This window comes from Rissa tridactyla, unplaced genomic scaffold (genome assembly GCF_028500815.1).
Source record: "Rissa tridactyla isolate bRisTri1 unplaced genomic scaffold, bRisTri1.patW.cur.20221130 scaffold_335, whole genome shotgun sequence".
Taxonomy (NCBI): Eukaryota; Metazoa; Chordata; class Aves; order Charadriiformes; family Laridae; genus Rissa; species Rissa tridactyla.
In genome coordinates, this window is record NW_026529551.1 from 114 (window position 1) to 18,254 (window position 18,141).

Sequence of the window (18,141 nt, forward strand, 5' to 3'; positions counted from 1 at the left end):
CGGTTACGGAGGCTTGGGGGGGTCTAAGGGGGGATGGACGGGGGGGGAGTCACCGGGGGGGGCCGCATCCCCCGACGGCCGCGCCGGCAGCAGCGCGGACCCCGGATAGGTCCCCACGGCGACGGGGTCCCCTTAGCAACGGGGGCGCGCGGTCATGGGTTCCGCGTAGCGACCGGGTCCCCTCGCGGGGGGTGTGGGGGGGGGAACCCTGGGTGCTTTGCCCACGGAGGGTGGCGGACACCCCGGGAGGCAGCCCCAAAATAGGCCGATTTCTCCCCGTTCCGCGGAGGGGTGGGGGTGGGGGCAGAAGAGGGACCCAGGTGTCCGGGCCCGCTTGAAGGGTCAAAGGGCGGTGCCCACACACCCCCTCCCCCCCACCTGGAGGGACACGGGCGTCCGGAACACTCCCCCCCCCCCCGGCCACATGCCGGGCCTCGCTGCCCCTCCCACAGTTGCAGAGGATCCAGGTGTCCGGGACCCCCCCGGGCCCCCCCCCTCCGGCTCCCTTCGGTGAGATGCGGAACTGGGCAAACTGGTGAGACTGGGCCGGGCCGGACGCCTGCCTCCCTTCGAGCTCGAGCGGGGGGGGCTCGGACCCCTGCTCGCCGCTCCCCACCCGCCCCGTAAGGGACCAGGCGTCCGGCTGCCCCCCCCCCGGCTCCCCGCGCTGCTCGTGGCCTCGCTGGAGAAGGCGGCGGGGGTGGGCGCCGGGGCGCTCCCGGACGCCGGGGGTCCCGCATAAGCCGTGACGTGGCCGCGGCTCGAGCAGATTTGGGGCATTTCGGGGATTTCCGGCGGCGGCCGGCCTGATTCCCGCCCCCTCGCCCCCCCCCCCGGGCCCCCCAGTGTCCCCAGTGCTCCCAGTGCCCCGCGGCCCGCCCTCCCCCCCACCCCGTGGCGGCCCCGTGTCACCGCGAGGCGTCAGGTGACGGCGGGGCCGGGGGGGGGCACCGGGCGGCGCGACCCCACTTCCCCTTTTGGGCCCATAAAGCGCCGGAGGGGACACGGGAGGGGACGCGGGAGGGGACACGAGGGTGAGTGGCCCCCGGGAGGGGTGGGGGGGAGGCGGCCTGGACCCCTGGGTGCCCCTTTCCGTACCGGTGAGGCTGGGCTGCCCCGGATGCCTGGGTCCCCGTGCTGGCCGGGGGGGGGTGGTGGTGCTGGGGACCCTCTCCCAGGACACCTGGGTCCCACAGGGGGGGACTGAGACCCCCTGGCACCCCCCCGGACGCCTGGGTCCCGTGGGGGGGGGGTGGGACCCTCCTGGACCCCTGGGTCCCATGGGTGGGGAGCGGGACCCCTGGGACCCCCCGCACCCCTGGGTCCCACGGGTGCTGTCTGCAGATGCTGGCGCTGCTGTGGATGACGGTGACGGTGGTGGCCGGGGGGGGCCCCGAAGGGGCCGTGCAGTTCCTGGCAGTGGGTGACTGGGGGGGCGTCCCCGACCCCCCTTTCGCCACCCCCCGTGAAGTGGCCACGGCAGCAGCCATGGGCCGTGCGGCCACCGACCTCGGCGCCGACTTTGTCCTCGCCCTCGGGGACAACTTCTACTATGAGGGGGTGCAGGACGAGTGGGACCCCCGCTTCCAGGTATGGCCCTGCAGCTCCAGGGTGGGGGCACCCTGAAATGCGGGGGGGGGAGCCCAAAATCTGTAGGGGGGAGCCCCTATGTCGAGGGGGGAGTTTCAGGAGGGACCCCAGAACCCTTGAGGGGGACACGAATGTCCTGGGGGGGGGTTGGGGGCAGCTCCCACTGTCCCCACATATCCCCATCCCATGTCCCCCCTCCGTCGTGTGCGTGCGTCCCCCGTGTCATTTTTCCCCCCCCTGGCAGGAGACCTTTGAGGAGGTGTTCACGGCCCCCGGGCTGCAGGGGCTGCCCTGGTTCGTGCTGGCCGGGAACCACGACCACGCCGGGAATGTCACCGCGCAGCTGGCCTACAGCCACCACTCCCCCCGATGGTACGGACCCCCCCCTTCCCTCCCCCGGGACCCCTGTGCCCTTGCTGCTCCCTGGCATGGCCACCTGCCCGTGTCCCCCAGTCCGCCTGTGTCCCCACGTCCTCCCCGGGTGTCCCCATGGTGTCCCCAAGCCTCCTGTGTCCCGCAGGCACTTCCCACGCTGCCAGTACAGCCTGTGCCTGGTGCTGGGGTGTCCCCGGGGTGTCCTGAAGTACCCCGGGATATCCCCACAGTGTCCCCAAGCCCCCCGTGTCCCACAGGCACTTCACGTGCTGACACCACAGCCTGCACCTGGTGCTGGGGTGTCCCCGCAGCGTTCCCCGGGTGTCCCCAAGGCATCACCAAGGTGTCCCCAAGCCCCCCGTGTCCCGCAGGCACTTCCCGCACTACTACTACAGCCTGCGCCTCTCCCTGCCGGGCACCAACGCCTCGGCCCGGCTGCTGGTGCTGGACACGGTGCTGCTGTGCGGCGGCGGGGATGACTTCGGGGTGGGGGGTGCCCCCACGGGCCCCCGGGATGCAGCGGCGGCGGAGGCGCAGCTGGCCTGGCTGCGGGGACGCCTGGCCGCCGCACGCCACGACCGCTACGTGCTGGTGGCCGGTCACTACCCGGTGTGGTCGGTGGCCGAGCACGGCCCCACCGCCTGCCTCGTGCGGCTGCTGCGGCCGCTGCTGCGGCGTCACCCGCGTCACCGCCTACCTCTGCGGCCACGACCACAACCTGCAGGTGAGCCCAGGCCTCTGGGGGACCCCCAGAATCCCCCACGGGACCCTGATGTCCAGGGACCCCCCCAAAACCTGACATGGGACCCTGGTGCTGGGGGGACCCCCAGAACCCCCCACGGGACACTGGTGTCCAGGGACCTCAGCCTCTGGGGGACCCCCAGACCCCTCCACAGGATCTGGGTGTCCAGGGACCCCCCCCTAAAACCTGACATGGGACCCTGGTGCCTGGGGAACCCACCCTCAACATGACTCTGGCATCTGAGCAACCCCCTAGCCCCCCCCATGGGACCCTGCTGTCCAGAGACCGCGGCCCCTGGAGGACCCCCTACCATGGGACCCTGGCATTGAGGGGACCCCCCCCACTGGACCCCAATGTCCAGGGACACCCCCATCCCCCCAACACTGAGGTGTCCCTGTAGGGGGGTGGGGGGGGCATGGTGCTGGTGTTGGGGGGGGACCCAGGCATCCGGCCCCCTGCTAACCCCACCCCCCCCCGTCTTTGCCCCCCCAGTTCCTGACGGAGGGGGGGGTGGGCTACGTAGTGAGTGGTGCCGGCAACTTCGTGGAGGGGTCCCAGCACCACGCGGGGGCCGTGCCCCCCGGCTCCCTCCGCTTCTTCTTCGGGCCCCCGGCCTCACCCGGTGGCTTCGCCCACCTGCGCCTGGACGCCCAGGCGGCCACCGTCACCTTCCTGGAGGCCACTGGCCGCGTCCTCTACCGGGTGGCCTTGCCCCCCCGTGACCTCTGACCCCTGAAGGACCACCCGGACACAGCAGGGCAGGGGCGTGGGAGCACCCGCCGTCCCCAGCGTGGGGGGACCCCGGTCACCCCCCTCAACGTGTCCCCGGGCCCCGCGTGGGGGCGGCCGGCAGGACACACACCCCCCCCCGCCGGGCGCTGGGGGACCCCCCGAGACCCTCGACCTCAGGGGCAGAGGGCGGGACCCCCGTGACCCCTGACGCCCCCCGTGGGACCCCCCCCAGCCCGGACCCCCGCGGGGTGCCTCCCTCTCCCCCCAATAAAGGGCTTTGGACGGAGACGCCGCCGCGATCGCTCGCCCCGAAACCGCCGCGTTTCGCCCCAAATCGCGGGGGAGGGGGCGGGGCAACCGTCGGGCCACGCGGTGGCAGCGGCGACCCGGGCCCGCCCCTCTCGGCTGCAGATTGGCTGCGGCTGCGCGTCCGGCAGCCAATGGGAGCAGCGCGGCCTCGGCCGGGGCCGGGGTCACTTCCGGGTCGCGGCCGCAGAAGCGGCGGGAGCGGAGCGGAGCGGGTCGGAACGCGGCGGCAGGTTCGGTGGGTCCGGGGCGGGGGGGTCGAGCTTGGCCCCGTCGTCGTAGCCCGTTGCGGGTCGGGGCCGCGCCCGCGCGGGCTCGGGGCGCCGGGCTGTAGGGGGGTGAGGTCCGCGTTCAGCCGGGGCTCGCTCCGTGACCGGCTCCGTGGCGGTTCCCGCAGCCATGGGCCGCCGTAAGTCCAAGCGGAAGCCGCCGCCCAAGAAGAAGATGACGGGGACGCTGGAGACGCAGTTCACCTGCCCCTTCTGCAACCATGAGAAATCCTGCGACGTCAAGATGTGAGCGGGGGGCTGGGGGCAAGGCCCCGGCAGAGGGAAGGCCCGGGAGGGGGACACGGCCCCGGGCGGGCACGGCTGGGAGCGGGGCACGGCCCGGCCCGGAGAGGGAGGAGGGGGGACGGGGGACGCGTTCCCGGGGGACAGAGCACGGCTCGGACAGGGAGGGCGGGGAACGTGGCCCAGGGCAGGGGGGCGGTTGGGGGCCGCCTGTCGCAGCCTGACCCCTGCCGCCCCCAGGGACCGTGCCAGGAACACGGGGGTGATCTCCTGCACCGTCTGCCTGGAGGAATTCCAGACGCCCATCACCTGTATCCTTACTGGGACCCCCCCCCTGCACACTCAAACCCTCCGCGCCCTGCTCTGCCTCCCTGTTACTGCCTTAACGCCCACCCTGAGATCTGTCGGAGCCGGTGGACGTTTACAGCGACTGGATCGACGCCTGCGAAGCTGCCAACCAGTAGCAGCCGGGGCAGCCCCTGCCCACTGCGTGACCCCAGACCCCCGGGGAGACACGTTCCTGCCCCGAGACGTGAGGGCAGTCACATCCCGGCCACTCCTTAGTGGTGTTTTCTTTGTGTTTTCTTTACGTTTTCTACTTTTCTTTCCCCAAGCACAGGGGCTCCAGCTCACATGGGGACCCAGGACGTTTGTCCTCCCCTCCCCGGGGACAAGACCCCCTGCTTTTGGGGCAGGTCTGGGGGAGGGGGCTCTCCTGGCCCCTCTGGGCCTTGTCCCCATCCCGGGCGCTTCATTGCTGCTCGCCAGCGAGCTGGGGACAAGGGCTGGGCACGTGGGCGACGCATTTTGGCAGAGCTGCCCTCGAATAAAAGCCCTGGTGGGGCCGGGCCGGGGCTGTGCATCCTTGTCACTGGCGCCGGCATGGGGACGTGTGGGGATGGCCCCGTGGGGTCTGTAGGGATCATCAGACCCACACAATGCTGAGGCCCTAACGAGGATCAGCGGCGCTAACAAATCTCCTCTGGTTTCACAGCTGCACTGAGACAAATTGTCGCCGTCGGCCACCAGCTCCTAAACTTGGGGACTCCGTTACCTACTCCCCGGGGACCTCGTTAGGGGGGACTGTGCCATCGCGGGTGCCTGCGTGGGTAGGAGGGGCCGGGGCCAGGCATTGCAGGGGCTCTGTGAGGGGAACCTGGGCGTTGAAATGTCCCCTCTGTGGCACTGTGTGTCCCCCTGTGCCCCCTCTGTGTCTTGGTGTCCCTCTGTCCTTGTTCCTCTTCAATGTCCCCCTGTCCCCTTGTGTGCCGCAGTGTCCCCCCGTCCTTGTCCCATCTCTGTGTCTCACTGACCCCCCACCTTATTCTGTCCCTCCCCACCTCGTGGCCTCCCTGCCCCCCCGTAGTCCCCCCGCCTCGTTGTCCCCTCTCTTGCCATTGTGCCTCATTGTCCCCCCCGTGCTGTCACCCGTGGAGGCGGCAGTTTTGCGTGTGGCTTTTATTGTGCCTCGGTGGCTTCACACGGGAAGGGGAGGCGTTGGCGGCGGTGTGGCCGAGCCCCCCCCGGCCGAGCCGGCCCCGCGGGGCCGCGGTGAGGCCGGTGCGGTGCGGCCCTGCGCAAGGCAGGGCAGTTGCGGTGCAAGCGGCCGCCGGCCAGCGGCTACTGGGAGTTGTAGAGGCCGTTGAGGCCGTCCTCGCCCAGCAGCTCGGGGCCACCGCAGTACTTGGGGTCGTAGACCTGCCGCGGCAGCCCGTACACCGTCATGCCCTGCTGCGAGGCCCCCTTGTTGCTGCCCATCTGCAGCCCGATGGTCATCGTGTCGCAGTGCTCCATGCCCAGCGCCGGCTCGAAGATCTGCCGCTTCGTCCCCGGTGCTGTCATCCCCGCCTGGGGAGGGGGGGGGGGGGCGGCGCTGGGGACGGCAACCTTGGCCTCCCCAGGGCGGGGATTGGGGGCAGGGGGGTGTCCCTGTCCTCCCCCAAGGGTCCCCAGCCTCCCTGTGGGTCTGGGGTGTGCGGGGGGTGTCCCCCTGTCCTCTCCAGGGGACCGGAAGGGGTCCCCGCTCCTCCCCAGAGTGTGCTTCATCCTCCCCAGCTGTCCCTCAGCCTCAGGAGACCGCGTCAGGATGTCGAGGGCCCTGGGAACCACCCCCGTCCTCCCAGCCACTGCCCTTGGGGTCTCCCTGACCCCCTCCTTCCAGTGCCGCGTCCCCAACTCCCTGTACCTGGCCGACCTGACACTAAGATCCCCCTGGGGACATCAGTGTCCCCATGCCTGGCTGGCCCCACACGGCGAGGTCCCTGCAGGGATGGCAGTGTCTGCGTCCCTCCTGCCCCACCCTCGCCTGATGGCCTTGATATCCCTGGGGACGGTGACCCCCCTGTCCCCACCTGGCTGGCGCCCTTGTTGGTGCCCATCTGGAGGCTGATGGTGGCCTGGTCCAGGGGCTGGTCCGTGCCCAGCTTGGGGTCGTAGAGGTGCCGCCGCGTCCCGTAGGCCGTCATGCCCTGCTGGCTGGCGAACTTGTTGGTGCCCATCTGGGGACAGGGGAGAGGGGTCGGAGGTGGGGACAGGGAGGATGGCACCCATGGCACCAACCACACCACCTCTGCCGCCTCCGTCCACAGCAAAAGTCCATGTCCCCAAGAGACACCCCCCCCCCGCCCCGGGACAGCTGGGCACCCCATGTGTTCTGGTGTCTCTCAGAATCCCCTGTGCACCGAGCATCCCCCCGTGGTCCCCTGTGTCCTTGTGTGACCCCGTGTCACCTGGAGGCCGATGATGTTCCTGCCTTCGCGCAGCTTCTCGGGGTGGAAGCGCCGCTGCTGCTTCTCCGCGTACTTCACCCCCAAACCTACGTTGTTCCCCTTCGTCTTGGCCTGTGCGAGACCTTGGGGCTTGGGGTGTGCACAGCCCTTGCCCCAGCAGAGCCCCCCGACCCACATTTACTGCCCAGCTCCCCTGGGACTGCCCCAAAACTCCCCTGGACCCCCTCAGACCCCAAATCCCCCCCAGCTTTTCCCGATTTGTCCCTGTCACCCAGCGGGTGAGGGCGATGGGGGAGGATGGGACCTGAGCGTGGTTCCTGGGGGATATGGGGAGCCCTCAGACACCCCCAGGACCCCGTCCTGTCCCAGCAGAGACCTGCCTGGTGAGGGCAATGAGGGTGGACTGAACCGCGTGTCTGTCAAGGGAACGTGGGGGCCCTCCAGCACCCCCTGGGGACCCCAGCCACCCCCCAAGGACCCCCAGCCACCCCCAAGGACCCTGTCCTGGCCCAGCAGGGGCCTGTCTGGTGAGGGCAGTGAGGGTGGACTGGACGTATCTGTGGTTAGTGTCCTTCAAGGGGAAGGTGGTGACCCTCCAGCACCCCCGAGGACCCCCAGCCGCGCCCCAAGGACCCCCAGAGCTCCCGTCCCGCCCCAGCAGGGTCACCTGGCTGGCAAGGGCGATGAGGGTGGACTGGACCTGCGTGTGGTTGGTGTTCTCGAAGAGGTCGTTGGCCTCGAAGATGTCATGGGGCTTCACCCCGTAGCGCGTGATGGCCCGCAGGAAGTTCCCGATGTTCTCCAGCTGCGCACAGGTCAGCTCGGAGCCTGGCCCCCTGGCCCGGCCCCTCGACCCCCACCCCCGGCAGGTCCCCAAGTACCCCTGTGGTGCACCCCCCCCAAGCCCCGACCACCCCACCCCCCACTTCAGGACCCCCCTCACCTTGTGCCAGTTCTGGACAGGTTCGTTCACCTTCTGCACGGAGCCGGGCTGCAGCTTGTTGATGAGCCTGGGGGGGAGCCGGGGTCAGGGTCAGGGCGGGGGTCATCGGGGGGCAAGGGACGGGGTCAAGCTTAAGGTCCAAGGTCAAGGTTGGTCTGAGGGTGACCCCAGACTCTAGCTGGGGTCAGGGGTGAGCCATGCCCCCAAAGGACAGCCTGGTCCCCAAGCTGGGGTCAGAGGTTAGGGGTCATACTCGCAGAGGATGACGCCGTCCTTGAGGCCATCCATGAAGCTCTCCCCAATGCGGCGGCCGGTTGTCCCCTCGATCCAGGCGCGCAGCTCCCGCTCCCGCTGTGGGTCATACTTCTGCGCCAGCTGGGGACGGGGACAGGGGACACCGTCAGGGGGACATGGGGGACACCGTCAGGGGGACATGGGGGACATAGGGACACCGTCAGGGAGGCATGGGGGGCACCATCAGGAGGATGCTGTCAGATGGGGGGACACAGGAGGGGATGGGGGGTCTCAGCACGGGGCAGGGTAGACGTGGGGAGACACCCGGGGGGGGCGGTGTCAGCCTGGGGGGTGACACACGAGCTCAGCCCCTGCTTCAGCCCCCCCACCCTCGGTCAGGGGGCAGAACAGCCCTGGATGCCTCGGTCCCCCCAGTGCCAGGAGAAGGGATAGAGAGGTGGGGGGACCCGTGCCAGGGAGCGGGGGGGGGAATCAACCCCCGCAAAGCAGGGAGGACCCAGCCGTCCGGGCCCCCCCCGCCCCCCCCGGAGGACCCAGGCGTCCGGGACCGCCGAACCTTTGCCCATATATAGCCCCGGGCCGCGGCCGCCCGCCCGCCGCGCTCCGACGCCTTATAAGGGCTCGCGGCGGGGCCGGGGGCGGCGGGGCCCCCCCGGGCCACCCGGGCCTCCCCCCCCCCCCGGGTTAACCCTTCCCGCGCCGCTCCCCACAGCCGCCGGCGGACGGAGGGCCGGGGCGCTCCCCACTCCCCCGCGGAGCGTCTGCGGGGGGAAACTGAGGCACGGCCGGTGGGACCCAGGCGTCCAGGTGTCGCCCCCCCCCCCTCCCCTCCGGGACACGGCGGGGACCCAGGCGTCCGGGTGCCCATCACCTGCCCCCCCCCGCCCAGAGGGGACCCAGGCGTCCGGGCTCCCCCGCCCGGGGCAGCACCAGGGACAGCGCCAGGTCCTGCCCCCGCCCCCCCCCCGGCTCCGTCCGGGCCCGGCCCCCGCGCCCCCCCACCGGCTCCGGTCCAACCGGGCCCTGTCTTTCTCCCTGGGTCCGGTTCAACCGGGCCTGGCCCGTCCCAGTCCGGTTCGGTCCGACTGGGCTCGGGTCCCGCCCGACCGGGTCCGGGCCCCTCTCCCGATCCGGCCTGATGCTGCCCGCCCCGGTCCCGGTCCGGTCCAACCGGGCTCTGCGCCCCTCGGTCTGGTCCGTCCGGGCGCTGCCCCCCTGCCCGGTTCGGTTCTTTTCAGTTCCGTTCGGTTCCGTTCCCCCCACCTTATTCTTCACCTCGGCCGACAGCCCGTAGGCCGGCCCGCGGTTGAAGTGCGCGTTGGACATGGGCTCGGTGCGGGAGGGGCCCGGTGGGTCCCGGTGGATCCGGTCGGTTCGCCCCGGTCTGGGCCTGTCCCGGCTCGGCTCGGCTCCGCTCGGTGCCGTCGGGTCGGTCCCTCCGGGGTCGCTCGGTCCCGGTCCCGACCCGGCGCCGCCGCCGCCACTTTTAAAAGTCGGCGGAGGGCGCGGAGCCCCCCCCGGGCCCGGGCCGCCGCCAGCCAATCCGCGCCCCTCGCCGGGCTGATGTCACCGCGGGGAGGGTGGTGGCGTCATTTTTTCCACATTTTAGCGGGGGGATTCCGGGGGGGCGGGGGAGCCCCGGGCCGCCCCCTTCGCCTCCAGCACCCCTCAACCCCCCCACAATCCACCGTCCCCCATCTCCCGCCCTTCCCCCGACCCCCCCCGTCCCTCTGTCCATCCCTCTGTCCATCCCTCCGTCCCGTCCCTCTTTCCTCCCCCCTCCCCGCGCTGTCCCCCCCCACTCCTGGGTGCCCCCGGGCGCCTGGGTCTCCCCCCACTCCTGGGTCCCCCCGGACGCCTGGGTCTCCCCCCAGATGCCTGGGTCCCCCTGAATTCCTGGGTCCCCCCACACAGACGCCTGGGTGACCCCAGTCCTGGGGGGGGGGGGGGGTGGAGCGGTGGGGGCGGGGCGGTTCGGACTCCTGGGTCGTCCCGGTGCCGTCAGCGGATCGGACTCCGCCGGCCGCGGGGGAGGGACGGTTCGTCACGGGCGGGGAATGCGCCCCCCCCTCCCCGGGATCGCGGCCGAGGGGACCCAGGCGTCCGGGCCCCGCCCCCCCCGCGGGGACCCGGCTGTGGCGAGGAGGGGGAGGGGGGTTGTCGCCGTCCCGCGGCCTCGAAAGGAGCGATCCGGGGGGACCCCGACGCCCGGGGCCGCCCCCTCCCGGCCCGCGCTGCCGTTTCCATTTATAGCAGCTGTTGCAGCTCCGACGTCACCGTGCCCCGTGTGACGTAACGGCGAGCCCCAGGCTCCGGCATGGCCCGGCGGTGCCCAAGGCCGCCGCTGTCCCCCGTCCTGCCGTCGCCGTGTGTCCCCGGCTCTGACATCATCGCGGAACCCCGTCTCTGACCTCATCCGTGGGGCGCGCCCTGACATCACAGGGAACCCCCTGGAGCCCCGCCCCTCCGCGCCGCCAATCACCGCCAGGGCCCCGCCCCCCAGACCAGGGACGGGCGGGGATTGGCTCTGCCTCAGACCCCGCCTTCTGACCCGGAAGCACTGGCCGACGGGGTCGGCGGCATCATGGCGGCGCCCTGCGGCGCGACCCGGCGGGGGGATCCCGGTGTCCGGCCGTGACCTCTGCCTTCTGCCCGCCTCCCCCCACCGGCGACGAGCCCGCGGCGTCATGAGGCTGAACTGGGCTCGGGCGCTGCCCCGGGGGCTCTGGGGGGGCTGGGGAGCGCCGCAGGTGCGGGGGGGTCGGGGGGAGGCTGAGGGACGGGGGGGTGCGGGGGACACAGCGTGGGGTGAGAGGACACAGGGGGACACGGGGGGTGCGGGGCACGGGGATGGGCCGGGGGACACAGCGGGGGATGGGGGGACGCGGGGGGCACGGGGACGGGGGTTTGGGGGACACAGTCGCCACGGGCATGGCGGGGACACGGCGGGTGCCTCGGCCGGGTGGCAGCATGGGGCACCCGGTCCCCCTAAACCACCCTTTTCTCCCTCCCAGATCGCTCGGAGCCTGTGCCAGCGCAGCAGCCGCCCCGCGGGGGACCCGGCAGGGATGGCCTGGGGGGACGCCTCGGGAGATGCCTCGGGGGACGCCTCGGGGGACGCCTCGGGGGACACCCGGTGGGCCCCGTCGCGGCGCAGCCCCCCCCGCGGGGCGCAGGACAAGGACCGGGGCCCCACAGCCTTCGCGGCGGCACTGACGGCGCTGGAGCAGGCACCCGGGCGGCGCGTGGGGAGGCTGGAGCTGGTGGCGGCGGCGCTGGCGGCCATGCCGGCGCTGGGGGTGGCCCGGGAGCGGGAGGCCTACCACCGCCTGCTGCGGCTGCTGCCCCGTGGGCCATGGGTGCCCCGCGGGCCCATCCAGCGCCTACTGGCCCCCTTCCCCCGGCAGCAGGAGTGCGGCCTCCAGATCCTGGAGCAGATGGAGCGATACGGTGGGTGTGGGCAGGGGGGAGGCGGTGCCAGCCCCTGGGGAGGGGGCCTGGATGCCTGGGTCCCCCGGGGAGGGGGTGACTGGTTTCTTGGGGAGGGGGTACCCAATTCCTTTGGGAGGGGGCGCGGATGCCTGGGTCCCCACGGACGCCTGGACACCCGGGTCCCTGTGCAGGTGTGATGCCGGACGCGGAGACGCGGTTTCTGCTCCTGGGGGTCTTCGGGCCCCGCAGCCGCCCCGTGCGCAAGTGCCAGCGGATGCTGTACTGGCTGCCACGGCTGCGCCACGTGGACCCCCACCCCCTGCCCCCCTGCCTGCCACCCCCCGGCCTGGCCACCGCCCGCCTGGGTCTGCGCCGGATCGCCAATGACCCCGACGCCCGCATCACCGTCTACCAGGTGGGACAGGGAGATGGGGGACATGACAGGGGACGTGGCGACAGGGGATGTGGGGATGGGGGCACTGGGGGACATGGGGATGGGCGGATGGGGGCAGGAGACCGGCATCACCATTTACCAGGTGGGACATGGGGATGGGACACACCAGGGGACATGGGGGGACATCGGGACACAGGAATGGGTGGATGGGGGGCGGCGGGGGACCAGCATCACTGTCTGCCAGGTGGGACATGGGGATGGGGGACATGGGGACGGGGAGCTAGGGGCATCAGACGTGAGGACGGGGTTGCAGAGGGGTCCCCTCTGTCACCATGGCTGGGGCTGGGGGGGGAGCCCTTGGGGACACGGTGCCCCAGCGAGGCCCTGATGTCCGTGGGCCGTTAAGGGGCAGCTGGTGACACCGTCTCCCTCCTGCAGCGGCCAGTGCCGGACGAGGGGGATGACGAGGGCTCCGTCCAGCCCTACATCGTCGGTGAGTGTCAGGGGACACACGGGGACCCGTGTGTCAGGGGAGGCACGTGGACGTCTTGGGGCGGGGGGGAATGTGTCTGGGGCAGGGAGCCATGTGTTTGGGGGGACCCAGTTTGGGAGGTGGCACAGTGTGGGGGGGGTTGGAGACCCTGCCGTCTGCAAGGGACCCAGGCATTCGGGGGAGCCTGGTGTAGAGGGAACCCCGCGGCGTTGGGTGTGGAGAGCCTTGTGTGGGGGTTTGGGGTCCCCAGTGCTGGCGTGGGGTCCCCAGCTCCCCCTTTTCCCCCTCACAGGTGCCCAGAGCCCAGACCAGCAGGCGCTGCTGGCCCGGCATGGCCCAGATCGGCCCGTCTTCGTGGAGGGGCCGTTCCCCCTCTGGCTGCGCAGCACCCGCCTGTGCTACTACGTGCTGCGGGGGGACCCCCTGCCCCCCCACCTGCGGGTGAGCCCGATGCACCCCAGGGCTGGGGAGGGGATGGGATAGAAGGGGAAGGGGACCCCATGGCCTGGATGGGGTGGGATGGGCTACCCATGTCCACAAGGGGGTTCCCCTGACCCAGGACAGGAGGGGACCTGGGCCCTGGGGGGCGGGGGGAGCCCCGGCACAGGACAGGTAGGAGGGGCCCCCACTTTCCCTGCTCCCAGGAGGACCCCCCCAGACCCTGAGCGCAGCCTCTACTACCCCCTGCACCTTGACCTGGACCTGGAGCGCGGCCCCTGGGACGATGACGACTTCGATGTGGAGGAGGGTAAGGCGGGGGGGCAGGGGCAGGGGTGAGGGGGGCCCCCCATGCCCCCTCCGCCCCCCTGACCTGTCCCCCACAGTGGAGGAGGGCCCCGTCTTTGCGCTCTGCATGGCGGGGGCGGGCGACCGGCACACGCTAGGCAAGTGGATTGCAGGGCTGCAGGAAGTGAACCCCGTCCTGGGATGCACCCCCGTTGTCTTCCGCCTGCAGGAGGGGGACACCCCGGCTGGCACCCCCCCGGCACCCCACCTGGCAGTGGTGCCACCTCCCCCCGCCACGCTGCAGCCCCCAGACCCACCGCAGGGGCACGGGCGCAGCACCGTCAGCGGTGGGGGGCCGGGGGGTCCCCCCACAACCCCGGGGGAATAAAGGACACGTTGCTGACAGAGGGGTGTCTTGTGGGGGGGGTCCGCCGGGGACAGTGCCCGGGGGGGGAGGCGGGGTGAGGGCAGCAGGTGGGCGCTGGGGGCTCAAGGGGTTGGGGGGGCGATAGCTGGGGGCATGGGGTGGCTGGAAGGAGATGGTTGGGGGCACGGGGGAGTCGGGGGAGCGATAACCGGGGGCACGGGGGGGTGTGGGAGGAGATAAGTGGGGGCACGGGGGGGGTTGGGGGGGCGATGGTTGGGGGCGCGGGGGCGGGGGGGAACACGCTCCATAGGGCGCGGGCACGGCGGGGTGCGGGCAGGGCACCCTGCGCATGCGCACTGGCTGCCCGGACGCCGCCCGGGCCGAGCCTGGCGGAAGCGCGGCGGGCGCATGCGCGGTAGCCGCAGGCGAGGCTGGCCCGGGCGTGCTCCTTCCGCGCGTGCGCCCCGCGCCCCGCCGCGCCTTCCTTCGCGAAAAACGGCGCGAGCCGGGGCGGAAGCGGCGGTGGCGTCATCGGCGGCGCGCCGCGGCGCGGGGCGACGGGCCCGGCATGAGCGCGGCCGAGCGGGGCCCGGGTCCGGGGGGCGGCGGCGGCCCCGGCCCCGGCCCCGCGGCGGAGCCGGGCGGTGGCGGGCGGAAGGCGCGGGGGCGGCCGCGGCTGACGGAGTCGGACCGGGCGCGGCGGCGGCTGGAGTCGCGGAAGAAGTATGACGTGCGGCGGGTGTACCTGGGCGAGGCGCACGGACCCTGGGTCGACCTGCGCCGCCGCAGCGGCTGGAGCGATGCTAAGCTGGCGGCCTACCTGCTGGGGCTGGAGCGGGGGCAGCGCGCCGGGCGGCGCGGGTGAGCGGGGCCGAGGAGCCCGGGAGGAGCCGGGGCGGGGACACCGGGTGCTTCTTCTCCTCCTGCGGCTCTCGGGGGGGGACGAGCTACCCCCCGCGGGGAGGGGCGCCCCTGCTTGTCCCCAGGCCACCGCCCCTCTCTCCACAGGAAGCCGTGGGAGCAGATCCCTAAAAAGCCCAAACGGAAAAAAAGTGAGTGCTGGGGGGGACAGTGCGTGTGTGTGTGAGTGGGGGCACCCCGGGCCGGGGGTGCCGGGGGGGCTCGGGCAGGGGCTGGGAGGCCTCGGGGGGTGCTCAGGTAGGGGCTGGGAGGCCTGAGGGGCCCAGGCGGGGTCTGAGGGGTGGTGGGGGCAGGGGCTGGAGGTGGGGGGAAGGGCGTAGGGTGGGGGCTGGGGCGGGGGGGGTGCCAGGCTGCCAGCAGCCCTCCCCCAGGGCGGCGGCGCAACGTCAACTGCCTGCGGCACGCGGTGATCTGGTACGAGGACCACCGGCAGCGTTGCCCCTACGAGCCACGGCTGGCGGAGCTGGACCCCTCGGTGGGGCTCTACACGACGGCCGTCTGGCAGTGCGAGCGCGGGCACCGCTACTTCCAGGACCTGCACTCGCCTCTGAGGCCCCTCACCGACTCCGACGGCGACAGTGACGATGGTGCGTGGGGGGGATGGCTGTGCCGGGCGGTGGGGCTCGGCTGGGTAGTGGGGACCCAGGGATGGGAGCCGGGGCAATTTGGGGGACCTGATTGCATCCTCTGGGGGCCTGGCCTGCGGGTGGGGGCCCCGGGGGCTTGAGGGTGGTTCTTTGGGGGGTGGGGGCACTCCTCTGGGGCTTGAGAGCAATTCTTTGGGGGGGGGGTGTACTCTTTTGGGGCTTGAAGGAGGTTTCTTTTGGGGGATGGGGGTGCTCCTTTGGGCATCGGAGGGGGTTTCTTTGGGGGGGGGCTCACTTTGATCTTCTCTCTCCTGCAGCAGCAGCTCCTGGCAGCTCCTCCTCCTCAGGGGGCTGCAGCTCAGGCTCGGAGGCAACACCAGGGGGGGCCTCGTTAGCTCCAGGGGGGGACGCAGTGGCCCCCCCTGCGGGTCCAAGCCCTGCCGAGGGTGCTGCAGAGGGGCAGGGGACAGCGCTGGAGGCTGTGGTCTGCGTGCCACTGCCTCTGCCTCTGCGACTGGGCACAGGGCGGGGGACGCTGGCCGAGGGGGGGCCACCTACCCTGCTGCAGGGACCCCCCCTCCTCATCCTGGCCAGCCCCGGCTATGATGCGCTGGGGGGGCTGCAGCTGGACGTGGGGGGGGGATGAGGTGCCCTGCGCTCTGCTGGAAGGGGGGGGCGCCTTCCCCCCACCCCCCCTGGACCCCCACCTCCCTAAGACAGGTACGGGGGGAACAGGGGTTGTGGGGATGAGGGGGACTGGAGTGCTGGGAACAGCGGTGTCAGAAGTGATCGGGGTGCTAGGATCTCTGGCTTGGGGGAGATTGGGGTGCTGGGAGGGTCAGAAGGGTTCGGGGTTGTGGGGGGTTGGGGAGGGGGGGTTGGGGAGGTGATCAGGTGCTGGGGGGTGTGGGGGTGGCAGTGCCTCACTTGCCCTGATGATGGCAGAGGAGGATGAGGTGCTGGGGCTGAAGCAGGAGGAGGTGCCCCTCCCTGCCGCCGAGCCCCCCCCGCAGCCACCTCCGGAGCCCCCCCGGGAGCCGCTCCCGCCCCCCCTTGCTGAAGATGCTGAGAGCGGTGACGTATCGGCCATCATCTACGAGATCCCCAAAGAGCCCGAGAGGTCAGAGGGGCAGGGGATGGAGGGGTCGCTTGGGTTCCTGGGGGCCCAAGGGCGGTTAGGATGTGTGTGGGGGAGCCTCGCGTCTTGGGGAGGGCGATGGAGTTTGGGGTGTCCCGGGGGGCTTGGGGGAAGTGTGAGGTGTTGGGGGGTCTTTAGGGAGTCACTACAAGGTTCCAAAGTTTGCGGGGACGTGAAGATGGGGCCAGGGCTGGGGGGGCCCTGGGGGGATCACAAGGGGTCCAGGGACTCAGGGGGCTGCAGGCGTCGGGTCTTTTGTAGGGTTGGGGGAGGTCTTCGGGGGTGTTCTTGGGTGGGAGGAGTTATTCGGGTTTGTGAAGCGGTTTAGGAGTCTGCAAGCACATCAAGGGGCGTTGGACAAGGTCCCCCCAATGCCTGGGGGGACCCCCTGTGCTGTGGCCTCTGTGAGGGCTCACCCCAGGCTGTGCTGTTACTCCCCCTCCTCGCAGACGGCGGCGGAGCAGGCGGGGCCGTGCCCCCCACCCTGACCCCAAGGAGCTGCCAGAGCCCATCGCTTGTCCCTTTGCGGGCTGCGGACAGGTCTATGTTGCTCTCAGCAGCTTCCAGGTGCGGCCCCCTCTGGGGCTACCCTGCTCCCTCCGGAGTCCCCTGGGGTGCCACCCTGACCTCTCTGCCCCCACCCCCCCCCCCCCAGAACCACATCAACCTGGTGCACCGCAAGGGCCGGACCCAGCAGTGCCCCCAGCCCGGCTGCGGGAAGAGGTTTTACCTGGCCAACCACCTGCGCCGGCACATGGTCATCCACTCTGGTGAGCCCCCCAGTGCGACCCCCCCAGCGCGTCCCCCCGCCGCGTCCCCCTGCCGCGTGTCCCCCCAATGTCTCCCCTTCCAGGTCTGCGGGAGTTCACTTGTGAGACCTGTGGAAAATCCTTCAAGCGCAAGAACCACCTGGAGGTGCACAGGCGGACGCACACCGGGGAGACCCCCCTGCAGTGAGTGGCAAGGCCGGGGGAGCACCAGGGAGACATCCCCCAGGCGCGAGGTCGGCAGGTACCCCTCACCCCCCCTTTGCCCCCCCCAGGTGCGAGGTCTGCGGGTACCGCTGCCGCCAACGTGCCTCCCTGACCTGGCACATGAGGCGCCACGGGGGGGCCGCGCTGCGCCCCTTCCCCTGCGAGCGCTGCGGGAGGCGCTTCCAGCGCCCCGAGGGACTCAAGTTCCACGCGCTCAAGAGCCACCCCGAGCCCCGTGGCACCTAGTGGGGCGGTCTGGACCACCACCCCCCCGCCCCCCCCCACCCGGGTCACTCCGACTTCCCTGTGTCGCCTCGTGGCACGTGGAGGTGGGGAATTCCCCCCTGGGGATCCTGACCACAGACCCCCCCTCGCACAGGGCACCCTCAGCTCCGCCCCTTGCCCTGGGCCCCCCACTCACCCTTTATTTATTTCCTGACTCTTAATTGTCATCCCCCGCCACCCCCCCCCCCCGGGGAAACTGGGGGGGGGACGGGGGGGACAAGACTAGTGGGGACCCTGGTTTTGTCTTGGTGGGGGGGGCACCCGGGCCCCCCTCCCCCCCCCCCCCCCCCCCCCAGTTCCATTAAAGTGATGGCTTTTACTTGCTGCTTCCCACTCTCTGTCGGGGAGACCCGGGGCGGGGGTGGGCGAGGGGGAGCGCCGGGGGGGACCGGGGGGTGCCCGGGGAGGCTCCGGGACTCCCCGCGGGGGGGGGAACGGACCCGCCGGTGCCCCACGCCCGTCCCGGCGCTGTCCCCGGTGCTGAACCGGCGGCTGCCCCGCCCCGGCGCCTGGGTCCTACCCCCACCCCGCCCCGCTGCGGAGTCTTCGCTGCACCTCCCCCCGCCCGCCGCCGCCTCCTTCATCCCCCCCCCCCCGGCCTTCCTCCTCCTCTGCCATCACCCCCCTCCTCCTTCCTTTC

The 18,141-nt window shown here is 72.0% G+C and overlaps 5 protein-coding genes across 8 annotated transcripts; 4 read left to right on the forward strand and 1 right to left on the reverse strand.

The window, feature by feature from the left end:
* The first annotated feature begins 904 nt into the window (after positions 1–904).
* Positions 905–3,669, forward strand: ACP5 (acid phosphatase 5, tartrate resistant). The gene is given in 6 exon segments (XM_054187456.1): positions 905–925; positions 1,345–1,590; positions 1,835–1,962; positions 2,337–2,646; positions 2,648–2,689; positions 3,200–3,669. Coding segments are annotated over 5 exon segments (963 nt in total). The 5' UTR covers positions 905–925; the 3' UTR covers positions 3,437–3,669.
* A 196-nt stretch (positions 3,670–3,865) lies between these two features.
* On the forward strand, positions 3,866–5,111 carry ELOF1 (elongation factor 1). 2 transcript variants are annotated; one of them, XM_054187461.1, is made up of 4 exons: positions 3,866–3,983; positions 4,143–4,260; positions 4,498–4,568; positions 4,657–5,111. In XM_054187461.1, the coding sequence occupies exons 2-4, from the start codon at positions 4,145–4,147 to the stop codon at positions 4,719–4,721; spliced, it is 252 nt and encodes an 83-aa protein (XP_054043436.1). In that variant the 5' UTR covers positions 3,866–3,983; positions 4,143–4,144; the 3' UTR covers positions 4,722–5,111. The 2 variants fall into 2 exon arrangements, with proteins under 2 accessions (XP_054043436.1, XP_054043437.1); XM_054187462.1 differs by having other exon boundaries at positions 3,873–3,978.
* A 603-nt stretch (positions 5,112–5,714) lies between these two features.
* Positions 5,715–10,615, reverse strand: CNN1 (calponin 1). 3 transcript variants are annotated; one of them, XM_054187460.1, is made up of 7 exons: positions 10,596–10,615; positions 8,183–8,304; positions 7,930–7,996; positions 7,654–7,791; positions 6,987–7,097; positions 6,609–6,755; positions 5,715–6,105 (listed from the first exon to the last, which is right to left on the reverse strand). In XM_054187460.1, exons 2-7 carry the CDS (start codon positions 8,215–8,217, stop codon positions 5,878–5,880), a joined length of 726 nt encoding a protein of 241 aa, XP_054043435.1. In that variant the 5' UTR covers positions 8,218–8,304; positions 10,596–10,615; the 3' UTR covers positions 5,715–5,877. The 3 variants fall into 3 exon arrangements, with proteins under 3 accessions (XP_054043435.1, XP_054043432.1, XP_054043433.1); XM_054187457.1 differs by lacking the exon at positions 10,596–10,615 and adding an exon at positions 10,462–10,589; XM_054187458.1 differs by lacking the exon at positions 10,596–10,615 and adding an exon at positions 9,448–9,797.
* A 112-nt stretch (positions 10,616–10,727) lies between these two features.
* Positions 10,728–13,634, forward strand: ECSIT (ECSIT signaling integrator). Its single transcript, XM_054187463.1, has 7 exons — positions 10,728–10,934; positions 11,199–11,634; positions 11,808–12,031; positions 12,449–12,503; positions 12,796–12,940; positions 13,148–13,251; positions 13,328–13,634. The coding sequence occupies exons 1-7, from the start codon at positions 10,872–10,874 to the stop codon at positions 13,615–13,617; spliced, it is 1,317 nt and encodes a 438-aa protein (XP_054043438.1). The 5' UTR covers positions 10,728–10,871; the 3' UTR covers positions 13,618–13,634.
* Positions 13,635–14,164: 530 nt separating this feature from the next.
* On the forward strand, positions 14,165–17,764 carry ZNF653 (zinc finger protein 653). The gene is given in 10 exon segments (XM_054187464.1): positions 14,165–14,457; positions 14,605–14,648; positions 14,889–15,104; positions 15,422–15,745; positions 15,747–15,824; positions 16,050–16,224; positions 16,692–16,809; positions 16,898–17,012; positions 17,096–17,195; positions 17,285–17,764. Coding segments are annotated over 10 exon segments (1,641 nt in total). The 3' UTR covers positions 17,463–17,764.
* The last annotated feature ends 377 nt before the right edge of the window (positions 17,765–18,141 follow it).

What these genes read in the sequence shown, in the direction of transcription:
- ECSIT (XM_054187463.1), top strand. Translation starts at nt 10,872, where the DNA reads ATGAGGCTGAACTGGGCTCGGGCGCTGCCCCGGGGGCTCTGGGGGGGC. An exon ending in CCCGCATCACCGTCTACCAG is followed by an intron (nt 12,032 to 12,448) that starts GTGGGACAGGGA and finishes TCCCTCCTGCAG; the next exon opens with CGGCCAGTGCCGGACGAGGG. An exon ending in CGACTTCGATGTGGAGGAGG is followed by an intron (nt 13,252 to 13,327) that starts GTAAGGCGGGGG and finishes TGTCCCCCACAG; the next exon opens with TGGAGGAGGGCCCCGTCTTT.
- ELOF1 (XM_054187461.1), top strand. Translation starts at nt 4,145, where the DNA reads ATGGGCCGCCGTAAGTCCAAGCGGAAGCCGCCGCCCAAGAAGAAGATG. An exon ending in AAATCCTGCGACGTCAAGAT is followed by an intron (nt 4,261 to 4,497) that starts GTGAGCGGGGGG and finishes TGCCGCCCCCAG; the next exon opens with GGACCGTGCCAGGAACACGG. An exon ending in ATTCCAGACGCCCATCACCT is followed by an intron (nt 4,569 to 4,656) that starts GTATCCTTACTG and finishes GCCCACCCTGAG; the next exon opens with ATCTGTCGGAGCCGGTGGAC.
- CNN1 (XM_054187457.1), bottom strand. Translation starts at nt 10,575, where the DNA reads ATGATGTCAGAGCCGGGGACACACGGCGACGGCAGGACGGGGGACAGC. An exon ending in GTTACGTCACACGGGGCACG is followed by an intron (nt 8,305 to 10,461) that starts GTGACGTCGGAG and finishes CCCCGTCCCCAG; the next exon opens with CTGGCGCAGAAGTATGACCC. An exon ending in CTGTCCAGAACTGGCACAAG is followed by an intron (nt 7,792 to 7,929) that starts GTGAGGGGGGTC and finishes ACCTGTGCGCAG; the next exon opens with CTGGAGAACATCGGGAACTT.